The sequence below is a fragment of the Melanotaenia boesemani genome, chromosome 9 (assembly GCF_017639745.1).
Source record: "Melanotaenia boesemani isolate fMelBoe1 chromosome 9, fMelBoe1.pri, whole genome shotgun sequence".
Taxonomy (NCBI): Eukaryota; Metazoa; Chordata; class Actinopteri; order Atheriniformes; family Melanotaeniidae; genus Melanotaenia; species Melanotaenia boesemani.
Genome location: NC_055690.1, coordinates 17,941,641 through 17,962,329, shown reverse-complemented (window position 1 = coordinate 17,962,329; position 20,689 = coordinate 17,941,641). Strand labels below are relative to the sequence as shown.

General features: G+C 37.3%; 1 protein-coding gene across 1 annotated transcript; it reads right to left on the bottom strand.

Annotated features, from left to right (window-relative positions):
- Positions 1 to 4,274: 4,274 nt before the first annotated feature.
- Positions 4,275 to 7,705, bottom strand: LOC121646420 (extracellular calcium-sensing receptor-like). Its single transcript, XM_041995369.1, has 10 exons — positions 7,566 to 7,705; positions 7,141 to 7,444; positions 6,939 to 7,025; positions 6,752 to 6,859; positions 6,489 to 6,655; positions 5,897 to 6,374; positions 5,595 to 5,825; positions 5,371 to 5,494; positions 4,794 to 5,266; positions 4,275 to 4,715 (listed from the first exon to the last, which is right to left on the bottom strand). The coding sequence occupies exons 1-10, from the start codon at positions 7,688 to 7,690 to the stop codon at positions 4,275 to 4,277; spliced, it is 2,538 nt and encodes an 845-aa protein (XP_041851303.1). The 5' UTR covers positions 7,691 to 7,705.
- Between the last annotated feature and the right edge of the window lie 12,984 nt (positions 7,706 to 20,689).

Genomic DNA, 20,689 nt, shown 5'->3' with positions numbered 1-20,689 from the left:
TAAAATATGACTAATTATGCTTCAACAGTGACTTTCTGTTCTTTTTAAGTTCTTTGACATTTAGAGTATAAGTGTTGATTTGACACTTTAAAAACTATTTAGGTGGAACACCTAAATAGCTTTATGTTATTTTTTAAAAAAAAAAGGAAAAGAAGCCCAGACCAAAATGACATCTCTTCCTAACAGGACCAGTGCAAACAACTCTGTTTTTCCGCTGTCTTTCATGCCATACTTTCCTTTGTTTCTGCATAGAATCACAGTAGAGCATTGTTTGTCTGGAGGGATTCTGGTCCATTTCAAACCACACTGGCTAATCCCCTTGCAGATGGGTTTCCTTTCTTCTGCAGCAGGCAAAGCAGCTATACTGGCCACAGTCCCTTACAACAAACTCACACCTTTGGTAAAGTGTAACACCATCCCAAATCAGTTTTGAAAGAATTACATTGGAGTTTCATTTATCTTTTCTCTTTTGCAGGACAACCTTTCTTTTGAGCAACCATTAGTTTGGTCCTGTGTGCTGAGGTAAACAGCTTGGAATCAGCCTTGTGTTGCAGAGTGGTCAGGGTGGCTTTTCATTCTGCTGCAGATGAGAAGCTGGTGTGTTATGTTAAATTCCTAAATTCCAGGACATGTTACTCTTCTCAGAATATATTTCTAATTTGTACTATCAACTGCTAAAGATATCAATTTCTTTTCCCATCTCTGTCTAATGATTGGATACGCAAACAGTCTTGCTTTAAATATTACTTTATGTATATGATTTATGTTTCGTTATTTCATGTCTGCTTCAATTATTTCCTTTAAATGATCTATTTGCCCTTGTTCAATCCTTATTCCTTAGGTGCTGATCTGTGCTCTCTGTCAAACCTCGGCTCTTCCTCAGACTTCAGGGAGAGACATCAATGCCAACTGGAGATCATCATATTATCTCTGTGGTTGGATAATACAGTTTTTTTTTATTCCTAGTCAATCTCTGGCTCCATCTGGCCTTCCCAGGAGGAAAACATCCTAATAACTTTAATAAAGCTGAACTATCACCATCTGATCATCTCTACTGCTTGGGTGGCCTTTATGAATCATAGTCACTTGCAAAAAAAGAGATTACTTCTATTCTGCTCTATCTTTAGGTTTAAAGTTCTTATAAAACTTGGAAAAAAAACTAAACAAAACAAAACTAATAACTGGACTATGGAAACATCAATTAATAAGAAATAGGGCATACAATACTTAAATAAACAAACTCAATAAACACTTTCATGAATTGCATCTGATACTTTTTATTCAAAACAATTGTCATATTTCATTTGTACCCTAATTATCTAATAATAACTATCTGTGTGTTTTTAGCAACAAATGAAAATAAATGTGTAACTGTATGAAAAAAGAAGGAAGGTTTCATTTCACCCGATCAGGTCATGAGGTGGTGTGGCCAACACTGATAACAGCCCATGTGTGTGTTATAGGGTGTGAAATGTTTGCTTTCACACATATTATTCAGTGTTAGAAATTCTCAATCTGTCATCGCTTTGTTTTGTATCTGTCCACCCATTTAGAACACCCTAATGATCTTTACACCTTATTATCTCAACATGGTGACTTTTATGACCAAAAGAAATAATATATTAAAATAAATAAATAAATAAATAAAATAATTAAGGGGATTTTTTTCAAACCTTCCAATTATTTTCTGTCCTGTATAATGAAGACAACCACTTGTTCTCTGGTGAATGGTATTATTATGACAGAAATCATTAGTTCCTGCTACAGTTGCTATGGTGCCCATCTCTTTTCTAATGACTCCTTTCTATTAAAACATAATAGTTGAAAGAAGACGCAACCTGAAAAGACTTGGTATTAAGAGGGAGCCAGGATTAGGGTTAAAGAAAACATCATAATCATGAATAGATCATTTTGAACAAATCTCATTTACTATACTTCATTATATTAGTTTTATGAGGCACACTCATCAATGTATTCATCAATGTCAGCCATAACAGAGGTGCATTTACAATGTCGGAAAAGTAATGAAGTTCTGCTTCAACATCTGCTCCTTCTGCAACACGGACTTCGCCAAGGCTGCCCTTTGTCACCATTTCTATTCATTCCTTCTATGGACAGAATTTCTAGGTGAAATGGTAAATGGTAGCGTTTATATAGCCAATGATACCCAAGGGGTGAGAGATGGTGTGGCCCATAACACACTTTGTTTTGGTCTACAGGCAGTGCACAATAGAAAACCTTGCAGTGAAACAATTAAACTTTTTGCTTCTTTAAATATAGTATAGGAAGATTAGCCCATTAAATTTAAAATTAGATCCAGATCTCTTTGATTAAAACTAGGAGATAGGATAACGGCCAAGTTTGAGGATATGTTCTCTGACGTTCTTCTAGATTTGCTTTAATTATTATTATTATTATTGTTATTATTATTATCAGTAGTAGTAGTAGTATTGATGCTTAAAAAATCCAGACAAAGATATCTCAACTTGGTGAATGTCATGTCATGCTCTATGTTTTTGTTGTTTTTTTCTTTTTTTTTAATTCCTTGTTTGTTTTGCAAAAGCTTTCAAAAAGGTACAATGAAAAATTTCAAGTAGTGTAACTGTAAAGTAGAAATTACAAACAAGCAGACTGTCAACAGTTTCAGCTGACAGGCACCTAACATTTCTATCACTTAATGTATTAAAGTCTATTAAAGCCCCACTAAGGATGGGCAGATTTTCACACTGTAAGCATTTGTGCTGGATTCTGTCTCCTCTCTGAGCTCTCTTCAGCCAGTGAAAGTAATTTTAATGTTGACTCTTGTCCTATTTTCTGCTCCGTAACTTCTCTCTTTATATGTAAATATGCATTATGAATGTTGGTGTGCCATCAAAATGAGTTGGAAGCAAGTTTTGACTACTATGTTTGACTGCAGCATACCAACATTTACTGCAGAACTGCAGGGATTTATTAAAAGTTTTTTGTGTGATTTGAACGACAACTGTATACCTCATCACTTTTGCTATATTCTTTCTTCTTTTAAAATATTAGTGTGTTAACTTCATGGTTATGATTCAGTGTTTTGAACTGTTCTAATCTCCATCTTCAATAAGGTAAACTGTTCAGTCATTTATTAAACATCTGGACCCACTAATAAGGAGACTGGCTACATCAAACAAAATCCTGCTTATTATAGCTTTTTTTATATCTTTATAACACTCACCCACTCATTATAATATTTGGTTTTCACAGACATGACACACTTCCTTTTAAGTTTGTGTTTTATTTCATGGTCTATTTATTTCAATGAAGAAATGCCAAGTAGTGTTTTATCATTCAAACCCAATTCATAATTTTACCATAAAATGGAGATTATCTATTATAGTTCCCTTGATTAAATCAAACAAAAATAGCTATGTTCTGAAATAATCAGAAAGGCAGTGCACAAAACTAAATCAATTTGATGTCTTGTAGTAATACTAATCCACAATACAGAAAAAGGAAGCAAATGCACAATATGCAAAGAATCAACATTGGACATTATAGTAAATTAGAGTAAAACACTTTAGTTCATCTGAAACTCCTTCCACCTTTTCCCCCTGTCTATCTCGGACGTCAGAGACCCACAATCTCTTCATCCTTCAGTATGTTCATTTTCTCTGGGAAGGAAAACAGATCAATCAGTGGTGGATAATCAATTTTAGCCAGAGAGCAGCTGAGAGAGCCAGGAAAATGTCCGACATTTTAGTTTGTTATTGTACGGAACAGCCAGGCGTGATGTTTATGTGTAAAGGCCTCTGGACTATGAGGATTCAATTAACCGATGACGGCTAGGATGTCTACAGGGCACACCTCAGAGACTCTGGGCCTCATCATTCTGTCTTAAGTCAAATAAGCATGGACACTGCTGCCAAATCCCAGTCAGATACAGTTCTAATATATCCTTCACATTTATGCTAAATATGTTATAAGATTGTCATGAATGTACATGGATATTTTCAACATATCTCTGACTGTATGATGACTTGGGTTAAATTCTTAGGATAAAAAAGTTAGGAGGAAAAGAGGAAAGCTATTCATAAGGATTCAGGTGTGTGTGTGTGTGTGTGTGTGTGTGTGTGTGTGTGTGTTTCTTCTTTTTTTTTTGACTTATAAATAACTGAAGGTACCATGGATAGCACATTGCTGCCATCTGCTGGTAAAAGGTTGGTACCATCACTATTTTGACACAAAGTCCCCACTTTGACATGAAATAAAAGTACATAAAAAGTGCAGGCAAGAAATATAATCTCTTAAAATTTCCCAGAAGAAGGTTTCGACATCAATTGCTTTCTTGTGTTCTTTTCTGGCCTGAGTAGGATTATGTAACACTTTGGTGCAAAGATGCAGCCCAACAGTCCATAAGTGGAGGCCACCATAGCAAACACTTCTGTGACAGTGGCATATTTTCCCGGAGAGCTAATGTATGCAGGAATAAATGCTACCCATACAGCACAAAAAATGAGCATACTAAAAGTGATGAGTCTGGCCTCGTTGAAGTTGTCTGGAAGTTTCCTCGCCAGGAAGGCCAAAAGAAGACAGAGGCATGCCAAAAAGCCAATGTAGCCCAGGACCAAAGCAAATGCAATTTGTGAACCTTCATCACACAACAAAATAATAATAGCACTTTCACGTGGCATCAGTTGGTGTGGAGTTGGGGGTGCAACAACCAGCCACACTGTGCAGATGATTACCTGCATAAAAAGAAACATGTTTTACTGAAACATTTTAATAAAACCATTAATTATTCAATGATTATGAGTAGTCTTTACCTGAACTAGTGTGCAAAAGGCAATGATTGTTCTTTGTTGTGCAGGCCCAAACCATTTAATAATTTTACTGCCTGGAAGTGTAGCCTTGAAGGCTATTAGGACAACTATTGTTTTCCCCAGGATACAAGAGATAGAAAGGACAAAGCTGATACCAAATGCTGTGTGACGCAGCATGCAGGACCACTTAGAAGGCTGGCCAATGAAGGTCAAAGAACACAAGAAGCACAGTGTCAAAGAGAAGAGCAACAGGAAGCTCAGCTCAGAGTTGTTGGCTCTGACAATAGGGGTGTTTCTATGACAGAAGAATATAAAGACCACAATGCAGGTGCTGATGGAGCCAATGATAGCAATAGCCATCAGGGCAATGCCCATTGCATCTCTAAAAGAGAGGAACTCTATTTGTTTGGGGATACAGGTAGTCCTTTCAGCAGTGGACCAGTACTCTGGTAGACATTGCACACATTCTATGGCATCTAAAAAACAGAAGAAAAAGTTTAGCTGCATTAGTGTTTTCACTGTACTTTCACACAGCAGATCAGAGTTTTAAACATAATGTGGCCTAATGGCCTTTTCTCACCAGTCTGATTGCTAATCTCCCCAGCTGTGCAAGCCACACAATCATGGCAGCATATAGGGAAGTTTGGTCTGATTGCCTTGCGTGTGCCTGGGGGACAAATGTTGCTGCATACTGACAAGGGAACCTTAGCAAAAGAGCAAACCCCAACTAAACTGGTCATGTAATGCAACAATAATATCAATCAATTAAAATATACTGACATTTAACTATATTAAAATCTTTACTTTGGCTTGGTTTCCATTCCACAGAATCTTTTGTTCCTGGATCTGAAGGTTTTGGTTTACAGTTGTGGCTGTCTCATCAAATTTGCCAACAGTGACAAATTCCATTTCTCCATTTGGTGTCAGCTGCCAGTTAACCAGGTCATATATGGCTGCAGGGTCGCCATTCTCATCAAACTTGACTTCATCAGCAAAAGAGGTTAAGTATTGCACTTGTTTCGTGTATTGAAGTAGCTAAAGGGAAAACATACATTTGATCAAATCATAAAGTAAGTCATGTTAATCCAGAACATTTAAAATGGTACCTGCCATGGCTGAATGTTTTTTGCATCTGGACAGGCCTGCTGAGGAAATGGTCCTTGTCCTTTCACACAGCTTCTCATGGCCTTCAGTGCATGGGCAACAGCATATACAGCTTTATAGACGTTGTAGGAAATCCTTAGCTGTGACACATCTGAATAGATATTTGTAATGTTTCTGAGATCTTCTTTTCCAGAGCACAAAGGTTTACCCATAGCTTCATAATTAAGACCTTTAGCCTGCACACTCAGACTGCACTGAAACACTTCTTCCCAAAAAGGTATCAGGAAGGGGTCATCATGGGCATCTGGGCTTGTGGGATTCAACTGAAGTAGAAAGTCTCTCAGTCCAGGGATGTGTGCTCGCTGAATGGCAAATCCCATTGTACCCTGGAGGATTTGGTGGTACTTTCTGGGGGTGGAGAGGACAGCAGCTGTGCTCCAAGCTTCACTGGCCAGCCACTGTATCCCAGTGAGCCCACCTCTAAATAAAAAAAATGCATTTGCAGAATACATCTTTTTCAGTGAAGAACACAATATGGACTTAAACTTGAAAATAATCCAATCCATATCCAAAATTTAAGAAAAGGGGTCATACCTAAGTGCTTCATCAAACAATGCTGCTGCATCTTGTTCCACAGCAAACACTAAAATCACCTGAGCCCCAGATGACTGGATGTTGGAAATAATAGATGAAATGCCAGCCTGAGCTCGATTCTTAGGAATGATCTCATGAATGGCGACACAAGCGCCTAACTTTCTGACCTGAAAAAAAAAAAAAAAAAAAAAATCAATCCTAGACAGTCCTGGTATTGTGATTAAATTGTGATTAAATTGTTTTTTCATTGGTGTGTGACCTACCTCATCTGCAAAGATATTGCCCCCCCCACGGCCATAGGCATCATCACCTGCAATCACACCCACCCAAGTCCAGCCAAAATGCTTGACAAGTTGCACTAGTGCATCTACCTAGACAGAGTAAGATTAAACTATGTGACAGAGACACAAAGAAAAACATTTTGCAAATGTAGCTTCAGCTGCCTCTAACCTGGAATAAGTCACTGGGCATGGTCCTCAAAAAGGCAGGAAACTTTTTTTTGTCACTGAGGCAGGCACAGCTGGAGAAATAGCTAACCTGTAAAAATGATGTATGGACTTAACTTACAGTATCCAAAGCAGTATTTCATTTAGAATTTTTACCTGTCTTTGCAAACAGACTAGCACAGCATTGTATCACAGCTATGATTTACTTGTGGCACATAGAAGACTCCAAGGAAATGAGCCACAACGAGAGACTGAGAGGAGCCACCGTCTCCAATCACCACTGGTACAGTCCCATGGCAGGCGTCTTTAGTCAGGTTCTTTCCTTCAACTGGTAAACCCTTTTCACTTCCCATTAACTCCATGGCAGCCTTCAAAGCCTGATGCGGGGTACTGCATGAGTCATACATCTTATAACCGAGTGTGATGTTTGGAAGGAGTTTACCATCTCTATTGACTTCTTCAATGGCAAAAATCATTGTTTGCATCCAACGGAAAGTGCGGAAATTTAATCTGGGTTAAGATGAGATGAAATTTAAGACAACACAGTGAAGAGCAAGTGCTGAGCAGATATTGCTTATTCTTTGTTTGCTTTGCTGGTACAGCTATCAAAGACAATCTAAAAGAAGCTTACCTGGAGCATTGTGTGGGTGGAGGTGAGGATGTGAAAGATAGACTGGGCTCCACTACTGTGTCATGAAGGGAGAAGAGTCCCCCCAACATTATGTCTCCCTTTTTCTCCAGTACAGGCAGGGACATAGTGCTGGGAATTATTTGACATTGTAAGCTCTGGTCTTGATGGGATTCATAAGGAAAAAAAACATTCCATAGGAGACCCAAAAGCAAAAGCCTGGGTCCTCTCCAAGAAAGACTGAGATTCATCCTATAGCACAGCATATGCATGTTTATATAAAAAGATAAGTCTTAGAGAATACATAACAATATTAAACATTTCAAAATATAAACATGTGATCCTTCAAAACAACTATTTACCAAGCTATTAAAAAAAAAGAAAAGATAGAGTTAAAAAACAAAACAATACATACCCAGCTCAGACACCAACACAATCTATATAAAAAATTTGCAACACTTAATAACTCAGAAAAATGTCATGCATCCAGTTTCTAGTATCAAGTGAGAGATGCTGCACTGTAGCTTATTTAAACACAACAGTCCCAGCCTCATTCTACAAGTGTCAGACTGACAATTTCCCCTGGGCTTCTGATCAATGGAAAAGAACCCCCCAGTTTCACAGCATGTAACAACAATAAAAAGAAGCCAGAATGGGTACTTGATCATAATGGAGACAGACATGAGCTGTATCATATTGCAGTGTTATGCCTGAGTAGAACTTACTCATCCTTCATTGATATGATGAGGCACACAATAGCCAAGCATCACCTGGGGCTGCTAAACTACACTACATGCAGTTTTTTCCCCCCTTTGGTAAACCGACACAGCCGTGTTCTCATCATTTCAGAGGACATTATATTGACTTAATTCTTTTTAGTCTTTCACTTTAAACAGGCATGGTATTTTTTCACATTTAAACCATTATTCTTTTAATCTTTAACAAAGCCTAAATCTAACAATTTCTTTAATGGTCCACAAAAGAAAAGCAAAAACATATTTGAGTCCTCACAGCATAAGTAACAGAAGTGTACAGAAAAATAATGAATTTAATGTATTTATTTGTACAGGAAAATTTGCATAAAACATTTTCCTGTGGGGTAATAAAACAGCCATTTAAGTAATTTGCTTATCATTATCAGTGGAGTCCTGCAGGCTAGAAAACAGAGCACCAGAGATCATGAAGCAAAAGGATTATTACATGCAGTATGTTGCACTGCCTCAGGCCATACAGGTGTCCTTATCCACTTAATATGTTCTTGTGTGTGACACATTAAAGGAAGGGGAGGTGGGGTAAGCTCCTTAGCTCTAATATACAATGTTTTCCTTTCCTTGTAGGTAAACCTTGAACAAAATCTTTAGCTCAAAGTAAACTGTCTTAAAGGACAGGGTCAGTTGTGTTACTGAAAACAAGCTTTTAGTTTATTTAAAAAAAAAAAAGAATAATAAGTGCCAACATTTTTTAAGCCTCTGAGTACAGGGTGTTTTACTTGATTGTGATTTTGCCCAAATTGTACTGATAAAAGGGCCTATCAGAAAGGAAGAAAACAAATCTAGCATAGTCACCTTTCTAAGTGAGGAAATAAATGAGTTCAGTCAATAAGAGTTTCAGAAATCAAATTAAATCAAACTTTGTTTATAAAGCACTTTTCATGCAAAGATCAAGACAAAGTGCTTTAAAAAACAAACAAAAAAAAAATAAAACAACTTATTGACAGTAAAATAGAATAAAGGTAAAACGAGCCTTCACACACATTTAATACAACAAATTTAAAACACACATCTGATTCTAGTCTCTTTCATACACAATCATACATACACACTAACCCCCCCGCCACTACCTATTCTGCACAAACATGAACTCAAACCCCTAATTTCTATTTGGTAACTGAATGTAAGTGTTTATTCAGGACTGAGTTGTGCCTAAGAGCTGGACAAATGTTTCAAGAGTTAAGCTAAGTGCGAAAATGTTCCTTAAACAGCTGAGTCTTTAGCTTGCTCTTAAAAGTGGATAAGGGCTCTGCGGATCAGACGGAGCTCAGTAGATCGTTCCACCACCGAGGAGCAACAGAGGAAAAGAGTCTAGCTACTGATTTTGCTTCATGTTGTGGTGAGAGCACTTGGCGTCTTATGCTGGCAGATCGTAAATGTCAAGAGGGAGTGTAACTCTGGATTAAGGAGTGAAGGTAGACAGGAGCCATTTTGACGCGACTGGAACTGCAACTGGAAGCCAGTGAAGAGTGATTAGCAGTGGAGTGACATGAGCTCTTTTGAGCTGGTTGAAGACCAGATGTACTGCTGCATTCTGAATCATCTGCAGAGGTTTAACTGAGCATGCAAGCAGGCCTGTCAGTAAGGAGTTGCAGAAGTTAGTGCATGAAATGACCAAAGCCTGGACCAGGAGCTGTGTTGTGTATTCAGTCAGGTAGGGTCTGATCCTCCTGATGTTGTAGAGAGCAAATCAGCAAGACCAGGCAACCGAGGCAACATGTCATTAAAGGTCAGCTGATTGTCAGCCATGACACCGAGATTCCTGGTAGAAGATGTAGGCACAAGGACTGCTGATATTTGCATTGAGACGGTTGTGTCATCAGGTGGGAAGTAAAAGCACCTGGTCATATTTTTTAAACATGCCAGACAGACAGGACAGACAAGGGATGTAAAAAAAAAATGAGACAAACTGACATGACATGTAAGGCATAAATATATATATATATATATATATATATATATATATATATATATATATATATATATATTTGTCATTTGGAAATGCTTGTTTTTTTCTATTTAACAAGTTCCACAGTTTCAGTGTCTGTGTATTGCTGATTTTCAAGGGAGGATTTTGTAAGTTTGTGACAAAAGAGGGGGGAAAAAAAAGAAAAAAAAAAGACAAGAGTATTGTGAAGAGTGAAGAGTCGCAAGACAAGAAGAATGAGAAGAAGAGCAAAAAGTGAGGGAGAAAGTGTATGTCTCTGTGTGTGTAAAAACGTCTTAGTTCTTTTTTTTAAGTTTTGAGGTGGTCCACCCACAAGGAAGTGTCTTACTTCTTCCAGCCAATGAGAGTCACCAACGCACATTTTTCACCAGATGAGAACTAGATTAGATGACACTAAAACCACCATTAATAAACAATAACTGGGACAAAATCAGAATTAATTTTCATGGACTAATAAAGACGAGACAAAAATGTAGTTCACTAAATAAAAACTGGGTTAAAATCTATGGACATTTTAGTTCACGAAACAAAGACAAGACAAAAATTATATTATTAGATGATATGATTTTGTCAAATCCTGTCTCCTCCTCCTCCTCCTCGGCTCTTCCACCACTAACACACACCCCCCTTTCAAACCTGCAGTGGGCAGGTTTACAAACATAAGGGTCAAACAGGATGTGGATTCATGGCGAAAAGTTAAAAGTAAAACATTAATAGCCATGATTTGCATGGGGCCCAAGAGAAAGAGATGTGATATATGGACCCATTTTCGCTACACTGAAGTGGAAAAAGAAAAAACTTGATTCATTTTAGTTCAATGGAATGTGGTCTGGAAATGTAGCTGGAAAAACACAACAAACCTGAAGAGACACGTCACAGTTCACCACAAAGACATTGTGGTAAGTTAACAAAAGGTTTGGTGGTGGTTGTTTATAACGTAACATTAAACCACCGGCATAATGTTCCAACAATAACGTTAAACCAACTGCAAACTAATGCTGGCTAACTTACTAGCTTCATAGTTTGTAGCGATATAGCGAGATAGCCACTTGTTGATAGAATTGTGTGTGAAGTTGAATTTATGCTAACTTAGATACATTATACTGGTCGGGCAACTATCTTTTCAGTTGGATTGCAAGCTTAATTAAAGCAGACAGAAATATGAGCTAATCTTGGAGCTGCAAGCAAACTCTAGTTAACACAAAACACCTGGGCAGCTACACATGGATACAAACTAAAAACTAAAACGTACTAAACCAAATCATCTAGATAAAATAAAATAATACGACACACTTAATTCAAAACAACTTTAACCTACATTTTAATAGATGAAATAGCCTAAATGTGGTATAAAAGTAAATAAAATTGTCTGTGTTTTGAATGTCTGGGGCCGCCAGAGTTTTGTGATATCAAAATGGGGTTCCAAGCTAAAAATGGTTGGTTGATGTTACTTTTCAAATGCAGTAATGAGTAAAGTAATTTAATTACAATTTACAGAAGTAATGAGTAACTAGTAACTATTTACTTTTTTAGAGTAACTAACCCAACACTGGTTATAAAACATTAAAGAACAAAAAAGAATTATAAGGCTCAGCATAAATGGATCAACTCCTGTTGATTAAACATTATACCAATCCTAGTAACTTGAATGGTCTTCTTCTTGAGTACATACAGCTTATCAACAGCATATATGTAATGGGCATTATTTAATGGTAAAACAAGACCTTTGTTCTTTCTTCAGTTCAGTTCAGTTTATTTGCCATTTGCAGTATAAAAAAAACACACATATTGAACAGCTGAAAAGAGCTCAAAGTGCACTGTCAACATTTAAATAGACAAAACATACAAAACACAAGCCTAAAAAATACAATACATGGACACATCCTAAAATGCATAAATACTATGAAAGAATAAAACACTGTATAAATAAATAGCAGTAAAAGAAGGTCACTAAAACATTAAAGTGCATGTCTGAGGTGTTTCAAAGTGCATTGTTCAAACCCCTGACAGCTTGTGGAAAACAAACTTTTAGTATGAGGAGATGGCGCAACATTGTTTCCCTGAGGGCAGGAGGTCAAACATCTCTGTTGCAGGGTGGCCAGAGGGGTCATTGATGATCTGTAGAGCTCTTGTTAAAATTCTAGATTTGTAAATGTCCTCCAGGACTGGTGGATCACAGCCTATTGTCCTGTGAGCACAGCAAACCACTCTGTTTAAAGTTTTCTTTTCTTTCACAGTGAGATTACCAAACCACACAGTGACAGAGCTGGTAAGAAGACTTTCGATATCACACAGATAAAAATTTAAAAGAACAGTTTTGTGTTGAGTGAATTCCCTTATTTTCGTAAGAAGAAGAGACTTATATCTCAGATAAAGAGAGTGTTTTCCCGGTCTCATCAGGGGTTTTCAGATGAAGTGTAGAAAACCCTTTTCTGCGTTTCAGGACCCATCTGGAATGTTAGTTAAACAAAGTCTCTGTTACAAGATCTGTAGGATCTTATAGAAGCTTATTTTGGATAATGAATCTATAATGAATCTAACAAGTGTTAAGTTGAAGTTTATGCAAATCTTACATAGTTTAATAACCTTTACCTTGATAATATGGAATCGTTTTGTTCAAATTACTTTTTGATGCTTGTAACTATAAAAATCCCCCAGTTTCACTTTTTTAAATATGTCTGCAGCTGTGGGAAGTGTTAGCGATAGTAGAAGCTGAATACAAAGAACTGGTCAATTAGTTTGTGAGATGGTGCAGAAACAATCATCAATCAACACAACAAAAGAGATCATTGTGGATTTCAGGAGATTTCAGGAACAGGACTAAGTAAAACCACTGTTTACATCCTGGGAGAAGAGGTGGAAGTAGTGAAAGAATATATAAACTGGAAGTTCAGCTGGCCAACAGTCTAAACTGGAAATGCAACACAGAAGCATCTACACGAAGGGACAGAGCACATTCTATTTCTCAAGGAAGATGAGATCAGTTAATGTCTGCATCAAGATTTTACACATCTTCTATAGCTCTACGTCTGTTATGAAAGTGCAATCTGCCATGCAGCCACCTGTTGGGGCAGCAGCATCAGAACCAAAGACTAAAGAAACTGAACAAACTAATCCAGAAGGCTGGTTCAGTGCTGCGGATAACGCACTGCTAGAGTTAATTGTAAAGAGAAGAATGCTGATGATGCTACTAAATGTAATAGACAGTTTTCACATCCTTTACACAATACAGTGAGAAGCTAACAGAGTGTTCTGCGAGAGGCTTCTGCAAGTACACTGCAGAACAAAAAGATGCAGGAAGTCGTTCCTGCCAGCAGCCATCACCCTTCACAACAAGACGTTTATTATTATATATTATTATATTATATCTACAACACTACAATTTCCCTCTGGGGATAAATAAAGTATTTTTACTTTTAATTTAGTTTAATTTCATATTATTAATAAGTAACATAGTAAAATAATTTTTATAATTATAAAATTATTATTCATTAAGTAATATAATATTATAAATAATAATAATTAATACTAGACACTTTCCTGATTATTCCTACTATGCGGCCAATGGAGCTATGAATGTTAGAAATACAAATGCAATAAAGCTGAGTGGATGTTATTTCAAGGGACAGATTAATGAAAGTTTTATATTTGCAATGGCCACCTAACACCTTTATTTTTCTTATCTCATCTGACTGAGCTACTTTATTTACTGAAAACAAACAAGGCTGAAAATTTCAGCAACAGAAGATATTTGCATCAGAGGCCCTACAAAGATTTATAAAGGAAGAGACTCATTCTTTAATGATTTTCATAAGTTTTACACTCAAGACAGGTATTGTCTGCTAAGATGTTTAACGGAATTAAAAATATCAGTCATAAAACATTTTCTAGTGGGTATTCTAGACACTATATTACTGGGATACAAACCCTTTGTCCAGTTAAGCTCAGTACAGCTTCAAATTGAACCTGATACTCGTAATATATTTGAACTGCATCTCTTTCAACAGATTTTTAGTCCTATTTGTGCATCAATTTGAAATAATAAAAAAAGTATAATAAAATGTCATTGTTAATTAGTAATTAACAGCTGTTTGAATAATAACACTGATTGCACACATATTTTGTGCAAATGTGGTATTAAATTTTTTTTTTTTTTTTGCTCAAACACACACTCATATCTTTTAAAACATGTGGAAGTTTTTTTCTTTTTATTCTATTTTTCTTCTTCTTTTTTTTTTTGTACATGCAGCTTGTTTGTGAACTTGTGTATTAGGAAAATAACAAGTGAACTATAAATGTTTTAATCTAAGTCATCCTTTGATAACAATATGTCCCGAAGCACAACACGCACTTGGGGAACATTTAAACTTGTTTTTGTGTAAGCCATGAAAGAGACACAACATCATGACATCATCCTAAACCTGCCACTTTACCCTGGGGGCGGCAAGGGGGAACAAGGGGCCAGCTGGGCAAGCAAAGACAAGTAACTGTTTCCGACAAGAGTGATTACATCTTGGCCTGAAGCCACTAAATAAGAGCTCATCAGGTGTTGTGTCTGAAATTAATTAATTTAGTTTGTCTTTAATTGAAGGTGATCTTGACTCCTTCAAAACACATGAATTAGCAAGATTGAAGCAGAATAATTCTTCCTATAAGCAATAATTAATTTGATATTAAAAAGTAGGAAAGCTTTTCAAGGTTAAATAACAAAGCATTTTTTTAACACAGCAAATAAAAATTATGATTAAAGGTTTACATTTAGTCCCAAGTCTAATTCATGTCGATTTTAAATGTCACATTTATCAATGTCAATTTTGCTGCTGGGAACGTCTGGCAGAGTCCCCTGTCAAAAAGAGTTTCAACTTCCATCTTCGGCAGAACTTCAACCATGTCCCAGGTGAGGCAGGGGACATTGAGTCCGAGTGGGCTGTGTTCCGTGCCTCTATTGTCGAGGCGGCCAGCCGCGGCTGTGGCCATAAGGTCGTCGGTGCCTGTCGTGACGGTAACCCCCGTACTCGTTGGTGGACACCTGCAGTAAGGGATGCCGTCAAGCTGAAGAAGGAGTCCTATCGGGCCTTTTTGGCCTGTGTGACTCCAGAGGCAGCTGATGGGTATCGGCGAGCTAAGTGGAGCGCAGCTTCGGCGGTCGCTAAGGCAAAAGCTCGGGCATGGGAGGAGTTTAGAGAGGCCATGGAAAATGACTTCTGGACGGCTTCGAGGAGAGTCTGGTCCACCATCCGGCGGCACAGGAGGGGAAAGCAGTGTTCCGTCAACACTGTGTACAGTGGGGATGGGGGGCTGCTGACCTCAACTCGGGACGTTGTGAGGCAGTGGAGGGAATACTTCGAAGACCTTCTCAATCCCACCAACACGTCTTCTGATGAGGAAGCAGGGTCTGGGGTAGCTGGTGCTGGCTCTCCTATCTCTGGGGCTGAGGTCGCTGAGGTGGTTAAAAAGTTCCTTGGTGGCAAGCCCCGGGGGTGGATGAGGTCCACCCAGAGTTCCTTAAGGCTCTGGATGCTGTAGGGCTGCCTTGGTTGGGTTTATCCGGGAGGGGCTCAGAGTAGAGCCGCTGCTCCTCCACATCGAGAGGAACCAGATGAGGTGGCTCGGGCACCTGGTTAGGATGCCTCCTGGACGCCTCCCTGGTGAGGTATTCCGGGCACGTCCCACCGGAAAGAGGCCCCGGGGAAGACCTAGGACACGCTGGATGGACTACATCTCTCGGCTGGCCTGGGAACGCCTCGGGATCCCTCCAGATGAGCTGGTGAATGTGGCCAGGGAGAGGGAAGTCTGGGTTTCCCTGCTTAGGCAGCTGCCCCCGCAACCCGACTCCGGATAAGCGGAAGAAAATGGATCGATGGATGGAGTATGCAATATGTGGTAATGAGAATTCAGAAGTTCAATCTGAAGACTGAATCCAGCCGATATCCATAGGTGTTAAAGGTCAAGAGGCAAGATGTATCTGGTTAGGCTGCCATCCCATCACAAAGCCAACAAAGCGAAACAGACAACAAAGCACACACAGACTAACAGTTTAGAATAATAATAATGGACTGGATTTGTAGAGCGCTATCCAGGACACTCAAAGCACTTTGCAACGGAGCCATTAATTGTTCACATTTACACTGGTGGTGATAAACTACAAGTGTAGCCACAGCTGCCCTGGGGCAAACTGACAGAGGCATGCTGGTCTCTGTTAACATCCTCTCTGCTTACCACTAAAAATTTATAATTCTGCCAACATTGGAGGTGCGTTGGGTGAAGTCTCTGGCCCAAGGACGCAATGATTGAATGAGTGGGAAAAAAGCAGGGTTTGAACTGTCAACCCTCTGGACAATCAGCTCTGCTGCTCCCTGATTAATCCTAGGTAATCTATGATGCTTGTTTACTGAATAAACAAGAAGAAGAAACCAGAAATTATTTGAGAAAAAACACACATACAGGAGAACATTCAAGCTGCACTCAGATTTTTTTAATTTAGCAAAATTTCAATCACACAAGTCTTTTAGTTGATTATCATTTGTTCAGTGGAGAAAAGTATATTAATTAACCATATTTATATAGACTGTGTTCATTGCCACCATAATGCAATACCTTTCCAAGCTCCATGTCATTACTGGACATTGTGTTTTATTACACACCATGTACTGTGAAGGTATGACACCTTTTTAACTTTTATTCTTATCCTAATCATTTCTTGTGTCAATTTAACAACACAAAGTGACACCCAAAAGGTTTAAAATTCATGTATGTCTCACAAAATACACTTACATGCTATGGGAACATGTTAGCCAAGACAGTATAGCAGGGACAAACACTATTGCTCACAGTGAATGACCTCAATCAGTGTTTTCTTTTTGCCTTTGAATATTGCCCCAAAATGTTGTTCACATGAGGGCACTTTATACACTTTTTTAAAATGTTTCTTTTATTTTTCTTTTCCTATTTTTAGTTATTAGTATTCATACTCTGTAAACATTAGTAGCACCACAGTATGATGTTATTGCTGTTTTCAACAATGACACAACAAAACCAGGAGATGGCAGCATTGTATATGATATGGTAAAACTTGATACCGGCGTAGGTCCATCCATCTAACAGATCTACTTTATCCTGTTCAAGGTCATAAGATGATTGTTTAGCTGTATGTACTGCATGCATATGTTCTAGGAATGAAAAAGTCACAATTACACTGAGTTTTTTTTTTTGGTTTCATCAAGCTTTTTTTTCATACTAATAGGGCTTCACTTGTCAGTCATTTTTCTTTGGCCTGTAGTTCACTAGTTTGTCCTCTGACAGGGCTGTTATCTAGAATTAGAATGTAAGTAAGAAAACAGATGGATCAAAGAAATATTCAGATTTGCTGCACAGGAAGAAATACACAACACTGTAGGAAGAATGGGTGAGATAACACCAAGCTGTTTATTTTTGTGTGTTCTGTAATTTTCCTTTACTGTATACTCTATTTGAATAATCTCTATTAAAAACTAAAATTACAAATTAGTGTCTAGTGTCAAACATTTATGCTGCTCCCACACAAGCAGAAAGACATAAACTTTAACTTTTTTATTATTCAGATTTGTTAAGTTTAAAGAGAAACTCTTTCGCTCTCTATGGGACACAAGTTCTCCAGTTGACATCTAACATGGATTATGATGCAACACCCCTGAAGGGAAGTTTCCAGTAACTAAGAACAGAGGTGTAGGAGCAGGTTGGGGGACTGTGGGCTCCACGGGGAGTTTGTTAGTTTGTGACTGGAATGAGGCCAAAGGCACCTGCACAGGACTTGTCTTCCAATCAATAAGCTCCCAAAGGACATAACCAACAGAGTTTAGAGTGTTTCATAAACTAAGAGACATCTCTGAAAACACTCAAACAACAATTTGTTTTTAATTAAAAATGGACTCTAAGCGTATCGGCTGACTCTTTCCCTTAGGCTGAGAAATAACAAAAACACCAAATTAAATATCACATGGCTCAATGCTTTGCTCAGCCAGGTATGATGAATTGCTTTTCCTGATCAGTTGACAGAAGTTAAACTTTAATTCCTTTATCCAAATTTAGTACGCCAAGTGATGTGACATGTAAGGTTAAACAAAAGATAGAGCAGTCTTTTTAACACACTTACAGCTTTTGTTATTACAAAGTATCAATATTTAAGATGATTAATGACATTAAAATAAAAATGATATAATTATCATTTGTAGTTTTAAAATGTTTCATCCCTGTCTTAGCATATGTTATTCCACGTAAATGCATCAATCAAGGTGATATTGTAAAAACTCTAAATCATCTTTATCACATGTTCAACACAAGTGTGATCAGGTAGCAGATGTTGTCAGAGTAGAGATGTGACGTTCATGAACGAATCAACTCTTTTGAACGACTCCTTTAAATGAACGATGGGAACCGATTCACAGCTGTGAGCCGTTAATTTGTGAGCCATTCTTTTTATATACAAATTTTCGAATCAAATCAAATCAAATCAAATCAAATCAAATCAAATCAAACTTTATTTATAAAGCGCTTTTCATGCCATAGGCAACACAAAGTTCTTTACATGATTAAAAACATTTATGCATATCTCAGTTCATATCAATAAAATAAGCCTTCACATACATCAAAGTAGAATAAGAATAAGAATAAAAACACTCCATGAAATCTTTCACACAGTCACATGCCCACATGTATACACACGCCAAGCCCAAGCCTCCCCCCCCCCCCCCTCCCAGCTAAAAAAGGACTGAATGAATAAATAAATGAACAAATAAGTAAATAAGAAGTAGTACAGTTGAATCAAATGAAAATAAAATAAATAACATTTGTGGCATCATAGAAGTCTGATGTCCAACACGCTCCATTCATGTGAAACATCTATGGGCATAGAGTATTGTTTGGAAACAAATACTGTGAGTTCTATCCAAAACATTTACTAGAATTTGCACACAGTGCTCAGGTTAATCCTTTTTTATCTATATTTTTCCTATAATTATTTAATCTTGTATAGCAGATTTTATATATGTACATATTTTGTTTGTTTGTTTCTTATATATCTTAAAATTTTGTAAGATATTGTGAGAACGAGCCATTCTTTGAATAGCTCTTTGAAAGAAATGGCTCATCATGATCCAGCTCCATTCAAAGAGCCAGAAATTCCATCTCTACCAAAGACATATGACATTTTTTAACTGAAAAAGATGTCAAATAAGAGGAAGAAAACAAGGTATAATGGGTGTATAAAAAATAAAATACTATAACGATGAAGTTCAGTCAGCAATTAAATGCCAATGCTTAACAGACCCTTATTATTCTACACCCACATAGCCCAGCAGAGGGAGACGTCTATCTTGGTACAATCTCCTTGGGTCACGGTGGCAACATAAACCCAGAACTACAAGCAAAACCCAACATGAACTTAGATAAACAACAGATAAAAGTAATTAATAATATTACTTGAACTTAACTGTTAACAATAATCAAAGGGCTATTCCAACTAAGACTTGTCTACCCATGAGCCTTTGCCACTGTGTTAGCTCAGAACACTACAATACTTTAATAACTTAAATCACTTAAATTGGTAGAAACTTCAAATCAAACCAGAATCGAGTGAATGCAAGGTTCCAGCTGGGCAAGTTTGTCTACATTTCAGTCCTAAAAATCAGGGCCTAGGTTGATGGGTTGAGCCAGTTCTACATGACTAATTATGAAACCTATTCCACAAACACCTTCCTCTGCTCCTATGACAGGGTGGAATAAGCAGATTTAGTTTTAATTTTCTCACTAAAAAGCAGCAAATTTAAATAGCTTTTATTTATTTCTTAGATGTAATTACTTTGTTTTCCAGATTATTATGCATATGCTATTTTTGTTTATTCTCCAAAAGAATCAAACATTTAACATGACTTTTAAAAATTGAAAAATTAAATTATGTTGTGTAACAATCTGGACTGAATTGAAGCCACTAATTAAAAACAGATTATTTTTATTTAGTTTTTTTTTACCAATTACTCAAAATATATTACTTCAATGTATCCTGGATAACTGCTTCAAAACAGTAAATAAGTTTTAAAGAACTTAAAATGTACACCTGTAGTATTTTTTATTTATTTTTTGCATTACATAGATAGTTTTCCAGAAATTCATCAAAATTTAAAGAACATTTTTACAGATCACATTTCATGTAAGACTACGTAGACTACAGAGTTCACACACTTCGAAGCCCACTCAACGTTTGTGAAATGGGACAGCCTACCTAACCAACAAGAAATGCCCATAGCAACAACACAGGATGTTAAATCACTTAAACCTTTAAAACAACTCATAGGATACTTAAGTCAAAACACTTAAGTTAATAAATAAATAAATAAATAATTAAACACTGTCTGAGGCTCTGTTGTTTTCCAGCT

Coding starts and splice junctions, on each gene's coding strand:
- LOC121646420 (XM_041995369.1), bottom strand. CDS start 7,690: ATGTCCCTGCCTGTACTGGAGAAAAAGGGAGACATAATGTTGGGGGGA. Junction 6,656..6,751: donor GCAATATCTTTGCAGATGAG/GTAGGTCACACA, acceptor TTTTTTTTTCAG/GTCAGAAAGTTAGGCGCTTG. Junction 6,375..6,488: donor TTGTTTGATGAAGCACTTAG/GTATGACCCCTT, acceptor TTTTTTATTTAG/AGGTGGGCTCACTGGGATAC.